This window comes from Suillus clintonianus (assembly GCF_016758775.1).
Source record: "Suillus clintonianus strain FC179 chromosome Unknown DEU56scaffold_1, whole genome shotgun sequence".
NCBI classification, from domain to species: Eukaryota; Fungi; Basidiomycota; class Agaricomycetes; order Boletales; family Suillaceae; genus Suillus; species Suillus clintonianus.
Window position 1 is genome coordinate 114,731 of NW_024539225.1, and position 17,480 is coordinate 132,210.

At 49.5% G+C, this 17,480-nt stretch overlaps 9 protein-coding genes across 9 annotated transcripts; 8 read left to right on the forward strand and 1 right to left on the reverse strand.

Annotated features, from left to right (window-relative positions):
• Nucleotides 1-172: 172 nt before the first annotated feature.
• DEU56DRAFT_723070 (fibrillarin-like protein) lies at nt 173-985 on the forward strand (the record flags this gene model as incomplete). Its single annotated transcript, XM_041347755.1, has 3 exons — nt 173-415; nt 466-550; nt 603-985. Coding segments are annotated over 3 exons (711 nt in total), but the record flags the coding sequence as incomplete, so codon positions are not given.
• Nucleotides 986-1,182: 197 nt separating this feature from the next.
• Nucleotides 1,183-4,476, forward strand: DEU56DRAFT_772 (glycosyltransferase family 39 protein). Its single transcript, XM_041351503.1, has 12 exons — nt 1,183-1,676; nt 1,735-2,137; nt 2,192-2,300; nt 2,350-2,415; nt 2,466-2,559; nt 2,613-2,796; nt 2,850-3,431; nt 3,483-3,800; nt 3,853-3,915; nt 3,967-4,010; nt 4,060-4,263; nt 4,318-4,476. The coding sequence occupies exons 1-12, from the start codon at nt 1,317-1,319 to the stop codon at nt 4,339-4,341; spliced, it is 2,451 nt and encodes an 816-aa protein (XP_041215452.1). The 5' UTR covers nt 1,183-1,316; the 3' UTR covers nt 4,342-4,476.
• Nucleotides 4,477-4,897: 421 nt separating this feature from the next.
• Nucleotides 4,898-6,627, forward strand: DEU56DRAFT_762716 (mitochondrial pyruvate dehydrogenase E1 component beta subunit). Its single transcript, XM_041350748.1, has 6 exons — nt 4,898-5,076; nt 5,145-5,417; nt 5,469-5,807; nt 5,864-5,992; nt 6,056-6,304; nt 6,358-6,627. Exons 1-6 carry the CDS (start codon nt 5,035-5,037, stop codon nt 6,517-6,519), a joined length of 1,194 nt encoding a protein of 397 aa, XP_041215453.1. The 5' UTR covers nt 4,898-5,034; the 3' UTR covers nt 6,520-6,627.
• An 81-nt stretch (nt 6,628-6,708) lies between these two features.
• Nucleotides 6,709-9,606, forward strand: DEU56DRAFT_841 (oligomeric Golgi complex subunit 6). The gene is made up of 11 exons (XM_041354972.1): nt 6,709-7,151; nt 7,201-7,331; nt 7,380-7,577; nt 7,631-7,798; nt 7,852-8,194; nt 8,245-8,381; nt 8,433-8,508; nt 8,556-8,813; nt 8,865-8,957; nt 9,008-9,076; nt 9,129-9,606. Exons 1-11 carry the CDS (start codon nt 6,729-6,731, stop codon nt 9,450-9,452), a joined length of 2,220 nt encoding a protein of 739 aa, XP_041215454.1. The 5' UTR covers nt 6,709-6,728; the 3' UTR covers nt 9,453-9,606.
• Nucleotides 9,607-10,346: 740 nt separating this feature from the next.
• DEU56DRAFT_762719 (uncharacterized protein) lies at nt 10,347-12,090 on the forward strand. Its single transcript, XM_041350749.1, has one exon. The coding sequence runs from the start codon at nt 10,724-10,726 to the stop codon at nt 11,858-11,860; it is 1,137 nt and encodes a 378-aa protein (XP_041215455.1). The 5' UTR covers nt 10,347-10,723; the 3' UTR covers nt 11,861-12,090.
• An 85-nt stretch (nt 12,091-12,175) lies between these two features.
• On the forward strand, nt 12,176-14,233 carry DEU56DRAFT_762721 (P-loop containing nucleoside triphosphate hydrolase protein). The gene is made up of 7 exons (XM_041350750.1): nt 12,176-12,326; nt 12,397-12,462; nt 12,521-12,574; nt 12,626-13,376; nt 13,434-13,692; nt 13,748-13,790; nt 13,851-14,233. Exons 1-7 carry the CDS (start codon nt 12,319-12,321, stop codon nt 13,861-13,863), a joined length of 1,194 nt encoding a protein of 397 aa, XP_041215456.1. The 5' UTR covers nt 12,176-12,318; the 3' UTR covers nt 13,864-14,233.
• A 320-nt stretch (nt 14,234-14,553) lies between these two features.
• Nucleotides 14,554-15,437, forward strand: DEU56DRAFT_1103 (phosphotyrosine protein). Its single transcript, XM_041344597.1, has 2 exons — nt 14,554-14,653; nt 14,807-15,437. The coding sequence occupies exon 2, from the start codon at nt 14,808-14,810 to the stop codon at nt 15,297-15,299; it is 492 nt and encodes a 163-aa protein (XP_041215457.1). The 5' UTR covers nt 14,554-14,653; nt 14,807; the 3' UTR covers nt 15,300-15,437.
• Nucleotides 15,438-15,452: 15 nt separating this feature from the next.
• On the reverse strand, nt 15,453-16,721 carry DEU56DRAFT_945 (P-loop containing nucleoside triphosphate hydrolase protein). The gene is made up of 6 exons (XM_041358995.1): nt 16,520-16,721; nt 16,379-16,455; nt 16,253-16,319; nt 16,095-16,196; nt 15,751-16,040; nt 15,453-15,689 (listed from the first exon to the last, which is right to left on the reverse strand). The coding sequence occupies exons 1-6, from the start codon at nt 16,563-16,565 to the stop codon at nt 15,606-15,608; spliced, it is 666 nt and encodes a 221-aa protein (XP_041215458.1). The 5' UTR covers nt 16,566-16,721; the 3' UTR covers nt 15,453-15,605.
• On the forward strand, nt 16,708-17,241 carry DEU56DRAFT_762727 (mitochondrial ATP synthase epsilon chain-domain-containing protein). Its single transcript, XM_041350751.1, has 3 exons — nt 16,708-16,843; nt 16,896-17,031; nt 17,096-17,241. The coding sequence occupies exons 1-3, from the start codon at nt 16,812-16,814 to the stop codon at nt 17,147-17,149; spliced, it is 222 nt and encodes a 73-aa protein (XP_041215459.1). The 5' UTR covers nt 16,708-16,811; the 3' UTR covers nt 17,150-17,241.
• The last annotated feature ends 239 nt before the right edge of the window (nt 17,242-17,480 follow it).

A 17,480-nucleotide genomic window follows, 5' to 3' on the forward strand; every position in this document is an offset into this window, starting at 1 on the left:
CTTCCAAAGTCGTGGTGGGCGAGGTGGAGACAGTCGCGGTGGTCGTGGCGGAGGAGGTCGCGGTGGTGGTCGTGGCCGTGGAGGCCCCGGTGGTGGAGCCAGGGGCGGTGCGAAGGTTATTCTCGAGCCTCATAGACACCCAGGTGTCTTCATCGCGAAGGGGAAAGACCATCTGCTTGTCACGAAGAACCTTGTCCCGGGAGAAAGTGTGTATGGCGAAAAGCGGATATCCATAGAGGGTGGTGTCGACGACACAAAGGTCGAGTATCGAGTATGGAATCCTTTCCGGAGTAAGCTGGCAGCAGGTGTATTGGGCGGTATGGATAAGATTTTCATTGAACCTGGAAAGAAGGTTCTATACCTCGGTGCTGCCAGCGGCACGAGTGTCAGTCACGTAGCAGATATTGTTGGTCCCGTAAGTCGCGCTCTTCATCTTTTAACAGTCCTGGTTGAACATGATTCTAGGAAGGTGTTGTATATGCTGTTGAATTCTCGCCACGATCAGGGCGTGATTTGATTAATATGGCAAAAAAGCGAACAAACGTCATTCGTAAGTGTTTTCAACCCGCAGGCTGCAGCTGAAGAGAACAATGTTTTTATAGCCATCGTGGAGGACGCCCGCCTTCCTAACAGGTACCGCATGCTGGTGTCAACTGTAGACGTTATATTCGCAGACGTTGCACAACCCGATCAAGCACGTATTGTCATCCACAATGCGCAGTTCTTCCTCAAAGATGGTGGCCATGTGGTCATCTCCATCAAAGCTAGCTGTATAGATTCAACAGCAGCACCCTCCGCCGTTTTTGTGCAGGAAGTACAAAAACTACGAGAAAACAAGTTCAAGCCTATTGAACAAATTACACTCGAGCCGTACGAGCGTGACCACGCTATGGTTGCTGGTGAGCAGTCTCCATGTCTTTTTGGTTGCTACTTGTGCCTGACATTGCTTGATCATACAGCTCAATACCAAAGACACGTTATATAAAATATGCATGCCTGCTTTGAATCATCTTGTTAGCTGGTATCATCGTTTGTCGTAAAAAGTAGTTGTGCTCATATCATTGATACGAACTTGTGCTTTTATCTAATTATTGGAAGTGTTTCTGTATCTGAACGCACAAGCTTTTGGGAATCTGAATCCGCGATACCCGCAGTGTCCCATCAATAGGCACTGCTTTAATAGTTACTGGTTGTAAGGTTACTTCAGGAACGCGTAAACCAAGGCCAGCTCATCACTTACGCAGGACCGTCAAGTTTCAACTTCCCAAAGGCTCCATAGGTCCTGTTCGGTCAGAAAAAAATACTGTAGAGGGCAAATGAGACCCCCTCAAGTCCAAATAGACTTTGGTACACCGCCCGGCACACCTCTACGCACGTCTTCTGAATTTGAAGAAATTCCTTATCCTGCCACGCATCCATCTTACTCCAACACCGCTCAGAACTACAAATACGAAGAATCATTGCCGTTACACCACATGAACGAGGATACGTCGACAAGGCGGAGGGTAGCTAGAGGACCCGGCAGCAGCGGCGGGTTTATGAGCGGTGATGAGCATGAAAGTGAAATGCACTACGACAACGGCGGAAAAGATGTGTACTCAAAACTAAAGCCTGCCAGAGGCCGTGTCAGCAGTGGTCGTGTTCACAGGCCTCCTCCTCCCCCTCCGACTTCGATAGTACGTACCTCTCACTGTTGTGAGGTGCTGCACATCCTGACTTTGAACATCCGCCCAGAGCGAATTCATATCTCAGAACCTAGAGCACCTCCCGCCTGTCATCTACACTCTGCTCTCGTGTTGGACCCGCTTCCACAAAATAGGTCATGCCAACACCGTTGTTTGGGACGAAGCGCACTTTGGCAAGTTCGGGTCGCATTACCTCAAACGCGAGTTTTACTTCGACGTTCACCCTCCGCTCGGGAAGATGCTTGTCGGCCTTGCGGGTTTACTGTCGGGTTACAATGGGCACTTCGAGTTTAAAAGCGGAGAAGTGTACAACGAAAATGTCCCGTACGTGGCTATGCGGGTTATGATGGCGACTTTCGGTGTGGCCTTGGTTCCGCTGGGTTGGTATACAGCGGTTGAGTTGGGAATGAGCTCATGGTCTTGCCATCTGGTTGCGCTTATGGTTCTGTGCGGTGAGTGTCAGGTCTACAAGTAAACATCGCCGATGCTTCATGTTCTGCCTGCAGATGTTGCCTGGTTGTGTATATCGCGGTTTATTTTACTGGATTCCATGCTCCTCTTCTTCACTTTCACTACGGTCTTTATGCTCACCAAATTTCATAATCAACAATACCAGTATGTGTTACACGTCATACATGCGGCTTGATGCTCACACTCGTAACAGGTCATTCTCTTTCGACTGGTGGATGTGGCTTGCATTTACAGGTATATCCATCGGATGTGTGACGAGGTCTGGCATCTTCCTCGTTTCCCAATTGCGCCCTCACTAATGTATATCAGTGTCAAATGGATTGGATTATTCGTGACCGCTGTGGTTGGCTTGTACACCATCGAGGATCTCTGGGAGAAGTTCGGGGATCTTCGCATGTCCAATGTCAGGCTGGCTACTTTCATGAATTCGCTCCTATAAGCTGATACTTTCAACAGCGAGATCAAATTCGACACTGGGCAGCTCGCGTGGTCTGCCTAATCATCCTCCCCATCCTGGTATATATGCTGTCCTTCAAGTTGCATTTCCTGATCCTCAATCACTCGGGTCCTGGCGACTCTACGATGAGTTCGCTGTTCCAAGCCCACCTGGTCGGCAACGAATTTGGCAAGAATCCACGGGGTTGGTTTGATTCTTTGCTCACATCGGAATAATGACATTGATTAGACACCCAGAAATTGCAATCGGTTCAAAAATTACCTTGAAAGGCATGGGCTGGGGTGGAGGTCTCCTGCACTCCCACGTTCAAACCTATCCCGTCGGTTCAGGCCAGCAGCAGGTTACTTGCTACCACTATAAAGATGACAACAACCATTGGACTGTCCTTCCCACTTGGGAAGCGCCTGAATACAACCCAAACGGCGAGTTACAGTTCCTCCAGGACGGTGACGTCATCCGATTGCAGCATGTACCGACAACAAGACACTTGCACTCGCACACGGTGGCAGCGCCTGTTACGAAGCTTAACAACGAAGTCTCTTGCTATGGTAACTCAACTGTTGGAGATTTCCACGACTATTGGGTGGTCGAGGTCGTCGATGATATCAAACAGGGCACCAAGGAGCACGTGACGAGAATCCATTCCCTCACAACCAGATTGCGGTTCAAACACCAGGCTCTAGGATGCTACCTGTATGCTGCGAATGCAGTTCTACCTCAGTGGGGCTTCAAACAGCTTGAAGTCAGTTGCATCAAGGAGAACGACCCAGATGACATGCACACGTACTGGAACGTGGAGAGTCACTGGAACGACCGCTGTGAGCCACAGTGCCATTTTCTTCGATATGGCTCTGACGTTGGTGTTTCAGTACCTCTGGGCGATGCGAAATTTTATAGGTCGCCTTTCCTTCGTGATTTCTGGCATCTTAATGTGGCCATGATGACTTCCAACAATGCACTTGTCCCCGATCCGGATAAGGAAGATATCCTTGCGTCAAGTCCCACCGACTGGCCTTGGATGCGGCTAGGCCTCAGAATGTGTGGCTGGGGCGACAACCAACCAAAGTACTACCTTCTTGGCACGCCTGTGATCTGGTGGGGCGGTACAGTCAGCCTGATAGCTTCTGTTATTGCCCTCGGCGTATACCTACTGCGCCACCAACGCAAGTACGTTGACATGACTCCTCGTAAGCTCGCTTTCCATATACATAGCAAGTATGCGTTAACTCGTCGTTTCAGAACAATGGGATCATTTCTTGTATGTTGGAAAAATTGCTGGTTTTGGATGGTTCTTGCATTATTGTGAGTCTTGAACATCTTTGTTCACTTTAGGGACTCACAACCGCTCTTCAGTCCCGTTCTTTATCATGGGCCGTGTCACATATGTCCATCACTATGTATGTGGCTGTATTAAAGTCAGAAAGCGTCTATTAACCAATCGAACAGCTTCCCACTCTCTACTTTTCCGTTCTCATGCTCGCTCACCTTCTTGACCACTTCATTTTCTCCGCACGCTGGAAGAGCAGCACAAAGCGTGTTGCTTTCGGCATTTGCGCATTCTTGATCATCGGAAACTTCTGGTGGTTCAGGGCAATGGCATGGGGTATTGATGGACCAATCAATGACCACTGGGGCCTTCTGTGGCGCAAAGTAAGTCCATGTTATGCACAGCTCATAGGACGTGGGTTAACTTCCGATTATCAGACTTGGAACATATATAATGCATAGATCTGTTCTCAGGCGGACTCTGTATATTGACAGTGCCTGCCTACCCGGCGAGAGGCTTAATGTGTTTGCTATTATGCGCAATGGATCATCTCAATTCACTACTTTCACTCGTGAAGCTTCAACGTTCGGTGACTATCAATAATACTGGCCAGTGCTACTGCATCGACGGCTTTGAGGAATAGACTTGCTATGGAACTCCGTCGACCCCATGACCAATGTGATCTAATGTCTCCCGAACCGGGCGCCAGCTGGCTTGCAAACCAACTCACATGGCGCGCACGACAACTCTCACCAGCAATGTCACGAAAAGGGACGTGACGACTTTGATAAGACCAATGTTAAACGACCAGAATAATTCGCGAGCTAAAGTCAGAATGTTGAGCCTGAGCGTCCAAGTCTTCAAGAGATGCACGATAACGAAAAAAAGTGAGACGAGGTGGAATATTCAATCTATTATGCGTTGGATCGTGCCATACAATCGTCAGTTGCAGGCGGCCGCATTCGGTTTATTCCTGGATATGGTGTGGATTGTGGCTGTGTACGACAGAATATTTCCTTCCGCGCGAGCCCGAATTACGTAGTCAATTTTGGGAGGTCAAAGTTCGCGTCTCCCTCGTCGGTTCAGACACGTCCACCCTCTCTTCCAAGCTCTTTTCCTTTCCCTCATTCTCGTCGTCGTCGCCGTCCTCAGCAATGGCCTCTCTTGCACGGTTCCGTCCTGCTGTTCGCCGTATCGTCAGTCCAGTTAATCTCCCTATATCATTCGATGAGAAAACTGACTTTGTGGGTCTTTCTTTTCACAGCCTGCCTTTGCGCGAGCCATTCAGACGTCCGCGGACACCACTCAACTGCAAGACACCATCGAGGACCACTCGAAACCATTCACCGTGAAACTCCATGAAGAGTCCTTCCGCTCATATCAATGCGAGACTCCATCTCTTGAGGTTGAGGTCAAAAAGGATGAGCTCCTGAAAATGTACAAGGACATGCAAACGATGCGTCGGATGGAGATGGCTGCTGATGCCCTTTACAAGGCTAAGCTTATTCGCGGTTTCTGCCATTTGGCTATTGGCCAGGTATTTAGTGTTCTCGATTGAATAGCATAGTATTGCTGACCATGCAACCAGGAAGCTGTCTCTGTTGGTCTTGAGTACGGCATTAAGCCTGAAGACCGTGTTATCACTGCATACCGGTGTCACCCTTTCGCTGTCATGCGTGGCGGCACCATTAAGGGTGTTATTGCTGAGCTTCTTGGTCGCCAGGCCGGCATGTCTCACGGCAAGGGTGGCTCTATGCACATCTTCACTCCCTCATTCTTTGGTGGCAACGGTATCGTCGGTGCTCAGGTACCCGTAGGAGCTGGTATCGCATTCGCTCAAAAGTACCTTGACAAGAACACCGCAACATTTGCTCTCTATGGTGATGGTGCAAGTAACCAAGGGCAAGTCTTCGAAGCATTTAACATGGTATGGGTATTTTGAGTAATGGATGAGCTCAATCTGATCAAAATAATTGTACATAGGCTAAACTTTGGGGTCTTCCTGCTGTCTTCGTTTGTGAGAACAACAAATACGGAATGGGTACCTCTGCCGAGCGCAGTTCCTCCAACACCGAATACTTTACTCGTGGTGACAAGATCCCCGGTCTCCAGGTAAACACATTTTGTCTCTTCCTTGTCGGGCTCGAATATTCACTTATCTTCGAATGTCTTCAGGTTAACGGTATGGATATCATTGCCTCCAGGCACGCTGTGCAATATGCTCGCAAGTGGGTAACGGAAGGCAATGGCCCACTTCTCATGGAGTTCGTTACCTACCGCTACGGCGGTCACTCGATGTCCGACCCCGGTACCACCTACCGTACCCGTGAGGAGGTTCAGCGGATGCGTAGTACACAGGATCCTATCCGCGGTCTCCAGCGCTACATCGAGGAGTGGGGTCTTGCCACCGAGCAGGAGCTCAAGGTCTGTCGGAACTCGCTTCTCATTGAATTATATTGACAATCATGTTCACGTAGCAACTTGACAAGGACGCCAAGGCTGAGGTTGACCAGGCTGTCGAGGAGGCTAAACAATCCCCTGAGCCATTGACTAAGGACCTCTGGACAGACATCTACTACAAGGGTACGGAGCCAGCATCCATGCGTGGTCGTGAGCGCGAGGAGGTGCACCACTACTGATCAGCGGGTTTCTCGATAGTAATACATTAGACTTTATCATTTGCTACGTTCTATGTTAGGTATACTCATCGATGCCTTTGCCAATGAACGCTATATTTGCAGCATGAATGTTTTGGTTCGATGAACAGGCAAGAAACTTTCATGAAATTGCCACTTAGAAATGAATCATGACGGACTTCATATGTGTGACTTTGCCGAGCTGAAACCGTATGTCCGTTCAAGCACACTCACCTGCACCTCCACCCAGTTTCTTGTCTGTCCCGCCTCGAAATGCAGGCACCCCAGTTTCTGCGTCGCAGACTCGGAATCCAATAACAATTCGCCTGCGCAAAATCTTGGGTACGAATTTCACAGATGAAGCAACGACAGAAGCGCTTCGGACCCTGTCAGAACTGTATGGCACTCAGTCTACAGCACCGGTATCAGATTCCAAAGTACAGACTGACGGCCCAGACTCGGACGATGATTGGAGTGATGATGATGATGCAGACGTCGGGCTAGCCGTCGAGGACCACAGGGAAGGTCTGAACGAGACCGCGTCAAGGGCACGCAAGAATCTTCGTCGAGATCTGGAGAACAAACTTGCACAAGGAAGCCAACAATTTCTTCAAGCATTCAGCGAAGTGGATCAAGTGTGTGTTGGTCAGATGTATCATCGAGAATCGTCTAACCAAGCTGTAGAAGCTTGATGAGCTGCAGAATCACGTCGCTGCCATGCGCATTGCCTGTGACGAAGCGGAGACTCAGCTGAGGCTATCTAGTGAGGCCAGCCGGTCTTTGCTTGATCGTGCGGAGAGCTTGAGGAGTGAGAGGTGTGATTTTTGTGCCTTGGATGGTATTTCTACTGATCGATAATACAGGGAGGAGGTTGAGATGCGCAAATCTATTGTCATGCTCTTCCTAAACCGCTTCACGCTCAGTGATGAAGAGGCTGAAGCTATAACCTCGCGGGACATCCCCATTGGCCCCCGCTTCTTCGAGGCAATGAACAAGACAGAGCATATCCGTAATGACTGCAGAGTACTCATGTCAGGCGAAGAAGGACCGACAAAGGCTGGGTAAGTAGCGTTCTGTGACCTCCAGTGATGTTGTGTGAATAGCGCTCTTGCAGACTGGACATCATGGTGTCCACTTCTTCCTACCTTGAACAAGGATACGAGAAGATATATCGCTGGTGTTCTTTTGAATTCCGTCAGCTGGGACGCGACATTCAGCTGGAGGTTGACTCGACCATGCAACAAGCTATTTGCCGCCTCTCTCAGCGTCCAGAGTTGCTCTCGTATGTACCCATTATTGGTGGATTCTAAGTCTCTCTTCAATATACGTTCACAGCGAAGCTCTTGCTTTCCTGACGCAGGCCCGCCAAACAGGTCTGCTGAGTGCATTCTTGGACGCATTGACTCGCGGTGGCCCGTCAGGTCTTCCGCGTCCTATTGAATTGCACGCACACGATCCCATCAGATACGTTGGTGATATGCTTGCGTGGGTTCACCAGGCTATCGCTGCAGAATGTGAATTTCTGGAAAGCCTGTTTGGGCTTGGTGGGGGGCAAGAAGATGAAGGCAGAGCAAGGAGAATGGTTGGCGCTGTTCGGACGTATGGAGGGAGTGAAGAAGAGGGGTGGGTCAAGGAACTGCTTAACTCTGCAGTAACGAAGTTGTGCGTGCCGCTCAAGGTCTGTCGGTCATCCGTGATACAATAAATTGGTCTCACATATGTTCACAGGTGCGCGTGCAGCAGACTGTGCGTTCGCAAGAAAGTAGCATTGTCTCGTACAAAGTTGCGAATCTACTCCAATACTACATGCTTACGATGCGGCGTACTATCGGGGAGGATGCTCTTCTATCGACGACTCTGAGCGAGTATGTTGCTTGCTCTTGCTCACTTGCGCGCATACTCATTCTTCTTGGTAGAATCACAGAGGTGAGCTACAAGGTCTTCTTCGATGCTATCGAGGCCCATGGCCGTGCGCTCCTAAGAATTCCCTTGGTGAGTTATTTACTATAAATTGTTTAATTATTTAAAGCGATTACCAGGACCCAGACGACCCATCTTTGACCCCACCGCTCCCGATTCTAGAGCATGCACAGCTGCTCCGCGAAATCATGCAGGTTTATGACTCATCCCTTCTTGATGACACCACTCCAGAGCCTGGACAAACCTTCAACCGCATTCTAGATGTGATGCTCGATCCTGCCATGGACATGTGTACCGCTGCTGCCGAGGAGAAGGCGAGGTATCGCCCGCAGTGGGATCGGGCGGTGTTCGTGCTTAATTGTTGGTGTTATCTCCAAGTAAGTTTCCGCACCTGTCGCATTCTATTTACAGCTGGCTGATCAAAGTAGAATGTGCTGGAGGCTTTCGAGTTTACTTCGGAGAAATGTCGTACCATTCAAGAAAAAATCGACGAAAGGGTGAGGCTTTTGGAGGACGAGCATGTAGGTTTATTTCTTTTTGTTGTCACAAAGTTCACTTAGCTGTAATACAGTACGAGAACATCCTCAGAGATGCCTCTTTATATGACATTGTCGCCACCATCAAGTCCAAGTCACTTTCGGTAAGTTCAGTGTGTTATTCACAATTCATGCATGTCTAAAACTCGATTATAGGATCCGCTTTCCCATGTGCTCCCTGCGCTGCAGCTGCAGCCCGCCCTTGCGAGATTCTCTCTATGGCTCTCCAGCCCCGAGGTTGTGCATTCACCGCGCCTATCAGCGTTGACATCACCGTTTCTGCATTCCACCATCCACCGCGTATCTCTGGCTCGCGTGACAAAGGCATACGCGAAACTATGTGAGGAAGTGAGGAAACCGGAGAACAGATATGAAGCGGCAAGTACCCTGTTGGGCATGGAGAGGCCGTTTGGGCAGGCTGGAGTGCTATGGGCTATCTTTGGATTAGAAGAGGAAAGTGAGGAATCTGAAGCAGAGTGAGCTGACTGGAGCATACTGACTTCAAGGTTGATCCGCAGCCTTTGATAGCGGTGTGTCTATATGGAGTTAGATACATAGGATCGTGATAAACATCCAGATGCTTGCGTCCTGCATGCACATTGCAGATCTACGATATACCCTTGTACCTTTTCAGATCATGTTGAAACTGGGTATTCCCGTTAGCGAATACAATATATCACTGCAAGAGGACGCGTTTCTCAACTCTAGCACGTCTCCCTCATTGGCAGGATCCTAGATCATATTCAAGAGACACAACAAGTAATCAATGGATAAGCGCAGGGGATTGGATGACGGCACAGGAAGTATTACTTCCTGTCTTCAACATCCCGGCTGCTCTAGTATGGCTATGTAATAGAGAAGACATATTTTACATACATGACTCTCAGATTCCAACAGATTCCAGCGCTCCGCAGCGCGGCGCCTCCGATAAGGCGGACTTAATAATGACTCCCTTGTTCTATTTTTTGACGACCGCGACTTGTCAGCGCTTGCTGGATCTATTTGGTAGATGGGTCAGACTAAATCCGAGTTGGATGCGGGGCTGACTTGTGGAGGTACCATAGCTTTTTGACGTGGAGGGGGGGGGGAGTATGTAAACGCTGAGCGCTGATGCTTATCTTCACGGTGACCATTACCGCAGCAGTATTCCTGGATTGTACATAGAGCCTCAAACACGCCCACCGTGTATCCCTTTACAGGCAAATGGTCTGACTCCTATGGGCCCACAGAAAGTCTGACGTGAAAGCCGCGAACAATTGGGAAGGGGGCGCTGATTATGAAACCGAGTATGGCTGTATAGAGCTAGACTGCTTCTTTGCACAGCTGGCCTCGTGTTAATAGGTTAGGGATCAGCAGAACCCCCAGGAGACTATAGTCAAGTGACAATTGCGTGCTGCGGAGGAAGATACCAGAACGTACCACAGACGCCCTTGCTGCGGGCAATACGCCAAGGAAGCTCCGTTACGTGAGAGTTTCGCTGACGGGAAAGTCCAAGGCTGAATTTACAGCAACAACAAATGAAGGTTCCCCTGAAAGTGCGCCCACTTGGACAGGCGCGTGAGCGTGCTGCGGCTATTAAAACATCTTTTGAGAAAGATCGCATGGAATGGGAATTCGAGTCACAAACGTGTTGAACTCAATGTAAGGTTACACGCATGTGGTTCGAAAGCTAGCGGAGAATAGATCATACCAGCCACCAGGATAAATACTGAGGCAACAGGTGAATCGAGTTCTTCCAGTTGACATTCGCAATGCCTCACGCTAGTATCATATTGTTTTCCTCCGCTGCCGTTGCCGTCGCGGTAGCCCTCGCCAAAGCATTCATGACCCCAAAGACAAGGGTACACACAAGTGTCCCCGCCGTCAGGACAATATTGAGTCCACCTGAGCTCCCCATGTCCGCGTTATTACGCGCACGTTCCATACCCAACCAGCGCCTTGTAAAGGCGCTCGGTATCTCCAGCACATTCGTCAGTGATGATCCAGGCGTCCATGACGCCTTCACTCGCGAAGCGAAAGTTTTGATCACCACCGTCACCGCGAAAGATGGATGGTCGAGGCTCGTTGATGTCACCGAAACCTGCGTAAACAGGTTCCTTGACGCAAAGAGTCTCGACTTCGCCACCTTTGTGCAATCTGTCACGTTCAGTGTCGTCTTGGCAGGCCTGCTGGGTACGGATATCGAAGATCTTGACCCAGCAGACGTGGCATTCGTCACCAAAGCCATCAATGAGCGTTGGGCACAATCCAAATCGAGCATTGCTCAGCCTACAGATGTGCTCGATCGCATCAACGATCACATCGTCAGATGGGTTCCAGACCGAACCAATCCACTCAACCTCATCATCCCCGCGTACGAGACAATGTGGCGCGTAGCAGCAACTGCGGTGGTTTATTCTAACCGCAATTGCCTGCTACGCGAAGCATTCATCTCATATAACGAGAACCCTACTGATGATCAGTTCCGCGCCCTTGCCACCGAAGGGCCTAGCGTAGAGGCGATCATCAGTGAGGTTCTCAGACTCCACCCCCCGACTCGCCACATCACCCGCTCTGTGGTCGTCCCATGGTGGAAGAAGCCGTTCGTTCCATCTTTGGATGTAGCGGACGTCGAAGAAGCGCAGAAATCTATTCTCTTCGGAAGCGACCCTGAGTCCTTCAATCCTATGCGGTTCCACGCGAGCCCTTCCGGTCCAAAGAGGGACCAGCTGTATGCCTTCGGGCACGGAAAGCTGAAATGCGTAGCGGCAAGCTGGGCACCACCAGCTGCAGCTGTGATTACCGCGAAAATCATGGCCAAATTGGACGACGTCGAGCTCAAGTTGAAGGAAGGACCGCGTATTGGGAAAAGGGAAGGATGGGAGGGCTGGTCGATTGAAAGGATCTAACGAACACCATGTGATACATATTGGACTCATAGCTCGTACTGTAAACTAGTCCCGGAACATGAGAGTCATAGAGATTGTAGTCCATAAGGAGATACTTGACGTAGACATGAAAGCGATGCTCGTCTGCGGTGTCGTGTCTTTTCACAACAAACGTACATAGCTTTCATGTGCATCATTCACATAACGAATTCCAGGCAATATTTGTTCAATGCAGTACTTGTGAATGAACAAAGTTCGGAGCACTTTCGTGACATATCGTGACACCTGCCGTTTTTGATGATCGGAGCTTAAAAACTGACGGCTTTTTCCGCTTCAGCCACCGACCCAAGGAAGACACGTCGGAAAATTTGATCAGTTCGCAGAAGTCAATCGATACGCTCACCGGACACAACCCACTACAATCCAAGCATCATCGACTACACTAGTCGATCCTTGGACAAAAAAATTAGACTATACTCATGTCAGCGTACGTATCCCGTCCTGCTGCCGTTGCGATTTCGTTCATTTACTAATACATGTCACTTCTGTGGTTTCAGAGAAGAAGCGCTCCAGGATGTTGCAGAAAATGAGATCGAGTCCAACTGGGACCAGGTCGTAGACAAGTACGTCAAACGGATGTTCGGATCTTGCAGAATCATGTTCTGATGCAGTGGCAAACAGCTTCGACAACATGGAACTCAAAGCTGAGCTTCTCCGTGGTGTCTATGCTTATGGGTAAGTGTAGCTTCATTCTTCGATCACTGTTATACCATCCATGTTTCCTAGTTTCGAGAGGCCTTCCGCTATTCAGCAGCGTGCTATCGTCCCTGTTGTAAAGGGCCACGATGTCATTGCCCAAGCACAATCTGGAACTGGCAAGACCGCCACATTCTCCATCTCCATCCTTCAGCAGCTGGATATGTCTATCAAAGGGTGTCAAGCTCTTATTTTGGCACCTACCCGCGAGCTGGCTCAACAGATCCAGAAAGTCGTCATCGCGCTCGGCGACTACATGAACATCGAGTGTCATGCGTGTGTCGGAGGCACAAACGTTCGCGAGGACATGGCCAAGCTTCAGGAGGGTGTACAAGTCGTTGTTGGCACTCCAGGACGCGTGTATGACATGATCAACCGGAGAGCTCTCCGCACTGACACCATCAAGATTTTCTGTCTTGACGAAGCCGATGAGATGTTGTCCCGTGGTTTCAAGGACCAGATCTACGAGCTGTTCCAGCTCCTACCGCAGGAGACTCAAGTAGTGCTCCTTTCCGCCACCATGCCCGCGGACGTTTTGGAAGTGACGAAGAAGTTCATGCGTGACCCTGTTCGAATTCTTGTCAAGAGGGACGAATTGACGCTTGAGGGTATCAAGCAATTTTACATCGCTGTGGAGAAGGAAGAATGGAAATTGGACACTCTTTGCGACCTTTACGAGACTGTGACGATCACGCAAGCCGTTATCTTCTGCAACACAAGGCGGAAGGTAGACTGGTTGACGGAGAAGATGCACTCGCGCGAGTTTACGGTATCTGCTATGGTTAGTAATTGCGGTATTATCTCGGTTGTGTACCGTCTGATCGCATCTTTTGCCCAGCACGGAGACATGGAGCAGAAGCAGCGTGAAGTTTTGATGAAGGAGTTCCGGTCAGGTTCATCTCGTGTTCTGATCACGACAGATCTGTTGGCCCGCGGCATCGACGTGCAGCAGGTTTCTCTTGTCATCAACTATGACCTGCCGACAAACAGGGAGAACTACATTCACCGCATCGGTCGCGGCGGACGTTTCGGCCGTAAAGGTGTTGCCATCAACTTCGTGACAACCGAAGATGTCAGAATGCTGAGAGATATTGAACGTGAGTAGATTGATTTATTTTGCTATTGTGAGATTGATGCTATGATTGCGGGCAGAATTCTACAACACTCAGATTGACGAGATGCCTCTGAATGTCGCGTGAGTTTTCTTACTACGATATTGATTGGATCATGCACTAACAAGTGCCCTCCCTTTTAGCGATCTCATTTAGATTGTCATCTGTTTTATAGGCCAGACTGTTACTGTTACGATGCCGCTCCGAAATTGTTATGTCCATTCCATGATCGCGAAATTTTCTTGACAGTATGCCATGTAAAATGTTCTGGGTCTGCCAAGCTTATCTTTCATTTTTTTTCAACGTACTTCTCTTCGCCTGCATGCATTTGGTACTCATTTCTACACGTTGCACTGCACTATCGTTTGCGGCTTACTGAGAGACGACGATAGCCGGAACCAAGACCATTGGTTCGGAGCGGTACAGTGGTGTCATGCATAGCCTCGTCCGCGTGTTCAAGTCGTCCCTGAACCTGCCAGTGTGTATAAAATTCCATTTGATGATCGAGGTAGCGCAAGGCTGTACCATTAAATCTCACAGTGTACAGACTTTGTCCTACTTTAGTTCCAACCAAAAGGCTCTGCTTCCCCTTACCGAGCTCACTAAGACCCAACCCCGCCCAAGAGCCGTGCCTTCCCGACGTCCGCTGAGGACGCCGTTCTATCCTGGTATCGGCTCAGGACCGGGCAAATCCAGCCCAGATCTCGAACATTGTACCAAGGCTGTTTGTCTGCTGACTTCTTGACCTACTTCATTCATAAAGAGGTCTATGTCCATTGATCTCGGCCGGCTAAAGTAGTAAGGGTCTCCAACCCGTGGTACTATTCTCGCACACCTACACCTCCTCTTACCCAAACCACTTCTTCCGTCGCTTTTTACTTAAATTGCACGGTTCTAAACTTGTGTACTCTCGACGTCAACTGCTGCGCTTGTCAAAGTTGTCATGGTGAGTCGTGTTTTAAACGGCCCTTCCTCCGTATGCGCACATCCTCACTTGCTCGTTGCGTCCCACCTTCTGTTGCTTCCCATTATGCTCATATATATTCTAGCACCTCGGGAGGCTTACACTGTCATCACATACCGGCGCTCATCCTTCTAGCATGTCGAACTGGTCACCATCACCCATGTCTCAAACCCCTTACCAGCTTCGAACACCTGGTGCATCAGAAATATTGCCAAGGCTATATGTCTCAGACATATGCTTCGCAGAGAACCCTGCTGCACTCGCTTCACTGGGTATAACCCACATCCTCACCGCAATGCGCGGATACGTCGCAATACCACATGAACTACCCCTCCATCGTGCACAATACCCCCTCGAAGATCTTCCATTCTCCGAGCTCGCTGCACACCTTCCATCCACAACCGCCTTCATCCGCAGCGCACTGCACGATCCCAACGCACGGGTTCTCGTACACTGCATGGAGGGAGTGAGCCGCAGCACCAGCGTGGTCTGCGCGTTTCTCATATCAGAGTACGGCTGGACTCCAGCACAAGCTATCCAATTCATCAAAGGGAGACGAAGATCAGCCGAACCCAATTTTGGATTTGTACAGCAGCTGCAGGAGTATGCTGACTCGTTACGGCGTTGATCATGATAGTGGCGGAGGGCAGCGAGTATGGACGCATGTGATTCCGACGGCCATCAGAAGCGTGTATAAGAAGGTCGTTGACAGAAACTTGCGCCACTCTCTTGCATTCACACACACGCAAAAGTTCTGTATCATCTGTATGACCAGTATACCTTGCGCAGGATCTCATTGAACATTCTAGATACAGTACGAGTCTCATAATCCTGCGCATTGTCGGCAATACAGAGTAATAACTATAGTCCCATAACCACAGTAGAATAGAGTACAGCAACCTTATGTATAATGTTGCACATAATATAGTAGTCATCATGAACAGCATCCCTGTTTATTTGAGGCTTGATTCAGGGCGACGCTTCCATTTGTTGGGTTTGACAGCTTCACTCCTGGAGACTAGACCAAGATGTCAGAGTTGGACGGCGTCAGGGGGTTGTCGACTTGAAATGTCACTCACTCGATTGTCATCAAAAACACCATGCTTGATCTTATGGAGGATATCGCGTGAAGCTTGCTCAAACGCCAAATCAACGTTCCTCCCTGATTTCGCGCTTGCTTCCAAGAATAGCAGCCCCTCCTTTCTCGCCCATTCAGTTGCCTCGTCTGCCGAGACTTCTCTTTGTCGAATCGACGAGCCTTCTACTTCCCCATCGCATAAGTCAACTTTATTTCCGACTAGTATGCAAGTTAAATGAGGGTCAGCATGCTCCCGCACGTCTGCAAGCCATGACTGCGCGTTTATAAAACCTGTGTACGACAATTAGTTGACAGCCGGGGATGAATCGGTCGTACTGGCCGCACTCTTTCTAGATGTCACGTCATAGACTAGCAAGCAGCCCGCGGCACCACGGTAGTATGACCGTGTAATTGACCTGAAGGACTCGGTTCCGGCGGTATCCCAACCTACATGACCCATTACATGAAATACGTGTCAAAGGGGAACGGGGGAGGAGACGGACATTGAAGCTTGACAACCTTCCCTTCCTCGGGTATCTCAATCAGTTTCGAGCCGAATTCTACTCCTAGCTAGGGGTAACGCGGGCAGTGTGTCAACTTCAGCATATGGCATACGAAAAGCCACGCACAGTTGGGTCAGGGTTGGCGAGAAAGCGTTGGTCTGTTAAGCGAACAAGCAAAGATGATTTGCCAACTGCAGCATCGCCTGTGACCGCGGTTGTATAGCAATCAGACATTTGCCGGAATGCAAGTGCCGCTCCGTGACACACCTGTGATAATAAATTTGAGGACATAGTGCCAAGTGATCCCTGCCATATGGTTCTATATGTTCCGTGTCGTTTGGGATAGATAGTCTGGAAAAACAGATACAACAGTTATGATACCAAGCCAGGGTGAGAATCAGAGTGGAGGTATGAGCAACCGTGACGGCCCCCACAGATATCAATCACAGACGCCGCTTTAGGCAATGCACGATGTAACGGACATTTCCGGAAAGGAACTCAGCGTTTGACTGCACCAAGCACGACCAGTACCGAGTCTTGAACTTCAACATCCTCCACAATGAGCAGTGCAACTTGGCGAAACTTTTTCACGTCGGTATTCACTATATTCTCTTTCAATTCATTCATTGACATGTCTCTGAAGGTACAACAAATATGCCCAGATCACTGCACGGGCTGTTCGTCAGTCGTTGAAAGAGTCGGAGCGGGTCGTAGCTGAGAAGCGAGGTACGACCGCGCTAAAATATCAACAATGGGAAAATGGTGTTGGTGGACCACAGGTGCGCTCTTCACACCTGTTCAATCTTTTCCGGCGCATCTCTGATGATGTGCCATTCCACACAGGTACACCTCAACCCTGAGGAGGTCAAGGTTGTAAAGAAAAGCGCTGCGGTTTAGTTGAGCGTCGGCGTCTTGCTTGACTAGCGGGGGATGCCTAAATTCCCATTGTGAACATATATCCGAAATAGATTTGCAGGAGCTCTCCCCCGTGGTGCCCGATCAGTGAACGGTTTGCCTACTCCGAGGGAAGTAATTTTTTTTTCAGCGTGAGTTGATGCGTATTGCGCGGGCCTCTTGTGGGCTGTCCGGGTTTTTGGCTTCCAACATGCCCAAGCCGCTTCGTCGCTGGGGGTTTCACCACTACCATGGCTTACTACCATGGCTTACTCCGACGTGTTGCGTTCTCGCCTCATACAATGAACTACCAGAGGCACTATATGTTGAATAA

Coding starts and splice junctions, on each gene's coding strand:
- DEU56DRAFT_762727 (XM_041350751.1), top strand. CDS start 16,812: ATGAGCAGTGCAACTTGGCGAAACTTTTTCAC. Junction 16,844..16,895: donor ACTTGGCGAAACTTTTTCAC/GTCGGTATTCAC, acceptor ATGTCTCTGAAG/GTACAACAAATATGCCCAGA. Junction 17,032..17,095: donor ATGGTGTTGGTGGACCACAG/GTGCGCTCTTCA, acceptor CATTCCACACAG/GTACACCTCAACCCTGAGGA.
- DEU56DRAFT_945 (XM_041358995.1), bottom strand. CDS start 16,565: ATGGCAGGGATCACTTGGCACTATGTCCTCAAATTTATTATCACAG. Junction 16,197..16,252: donor GAAGGTTGTCAAGCTTCAAT/GTCCGTCTCCTC, acceptor TGGGTCATGTAG/GTTGGGATACCGCCGGAACC. Junction 16,041..16,094: donor TGACGTGACATCTAGAAAGA/GTGCGGCCAGTA, acceptor TGTCGTACACAG/GTTTTATAAACGCGCAGTCA.
- DEU56DRAFT_762716 (XM_041350748.1), top strand. CDS start 5,035: ATGGCCTCTCTTGCACGGTTCCGTCCTGCTGTTCGCCGTATC. Junction 5,077..5,144: donor GTCCTGCTGTTCGCCGTATC/GTCAGTCCAGTT, acceptor TTCTTTTCACAG/CCTGCCTTTGCGCGAGCCAT. Junction 5,993..6,055: donor ACAAGATCCCCGGTCTCCAG/GTAAACACATTT, acceptor GAATGTCTTCAG/GTTAACGGTATGGATATCAT.
- DEU56DRAFT_762721 (XM_041350750.1), top strand. Junction 13,377..13,433: donor AGTTTACGGTATCTGCTATG/GTTAGTAATTGC, acceptor TCTTTTGCCCAG/CACGGAGACATGGAGCAGAA. Junction 13,693..13,747: donor AATGCTGAGAGATATTGAAC/GTGAGTAGATTG, acceptor GATTGCGGGCAG/AATTCTACAACACTCAGATT.
- DEU56DRAFT_772 (XM_041351503.1), top strand. CDS start 1,317: ATGAGACCCCCTCAAGTCCAAATAGACTTTGGTACACCGCCCGGCACA. Junction 2,797..2,849: donor ATTTGGCAAGAATCCACGGG/GTTGGTTTGATT, acceptor TTAGACACCCAG/AAATTGCAATCGGTTCAAAA. Junction 3,432..3,482: donor GAGTCACTGGAACGACCGCT/GTGAGCCACAGT, acceptor TTGGTGTTTCAG/TACCTCTGGGCGATGCGAAA.
- DEU56DRAFT_841 (XM_041354972.1), top strand. CDS start 6,729: ATGTCCGTTCAAGCACACTCACCTGCACCTCCACCCAGTTTCTTGTCT. Junction 8,509..8,555: donor CGCTCCTAAGAATTCCCTTG/GTGAGTTATTTA, acceptor AGCGATTACCAG/GACCCAGACGACCCATCTTT. Junction 9,077..9,128: donor TCAAGTCCAAGTCACTTTCG/GTAAGTTCAGTG, acceptor ACTCGATTATAG/GATCCGCTTTCCCATGTGCT.
- DEU56DRAFT_1103 (XM_041344597.1), top strand. CDS start 14,808: ATGTCGAACTGGTCACCATCACCCATGTCTCAAACCCCTTACCAGCTT.
- DEU56DRAFT_762719 (XM_041350749.1), top strand. CDS start 10,724: ATGCCTCACGCTAGTATCATATTGTTTTCCTCCGCTGCCGTTGCCGTC.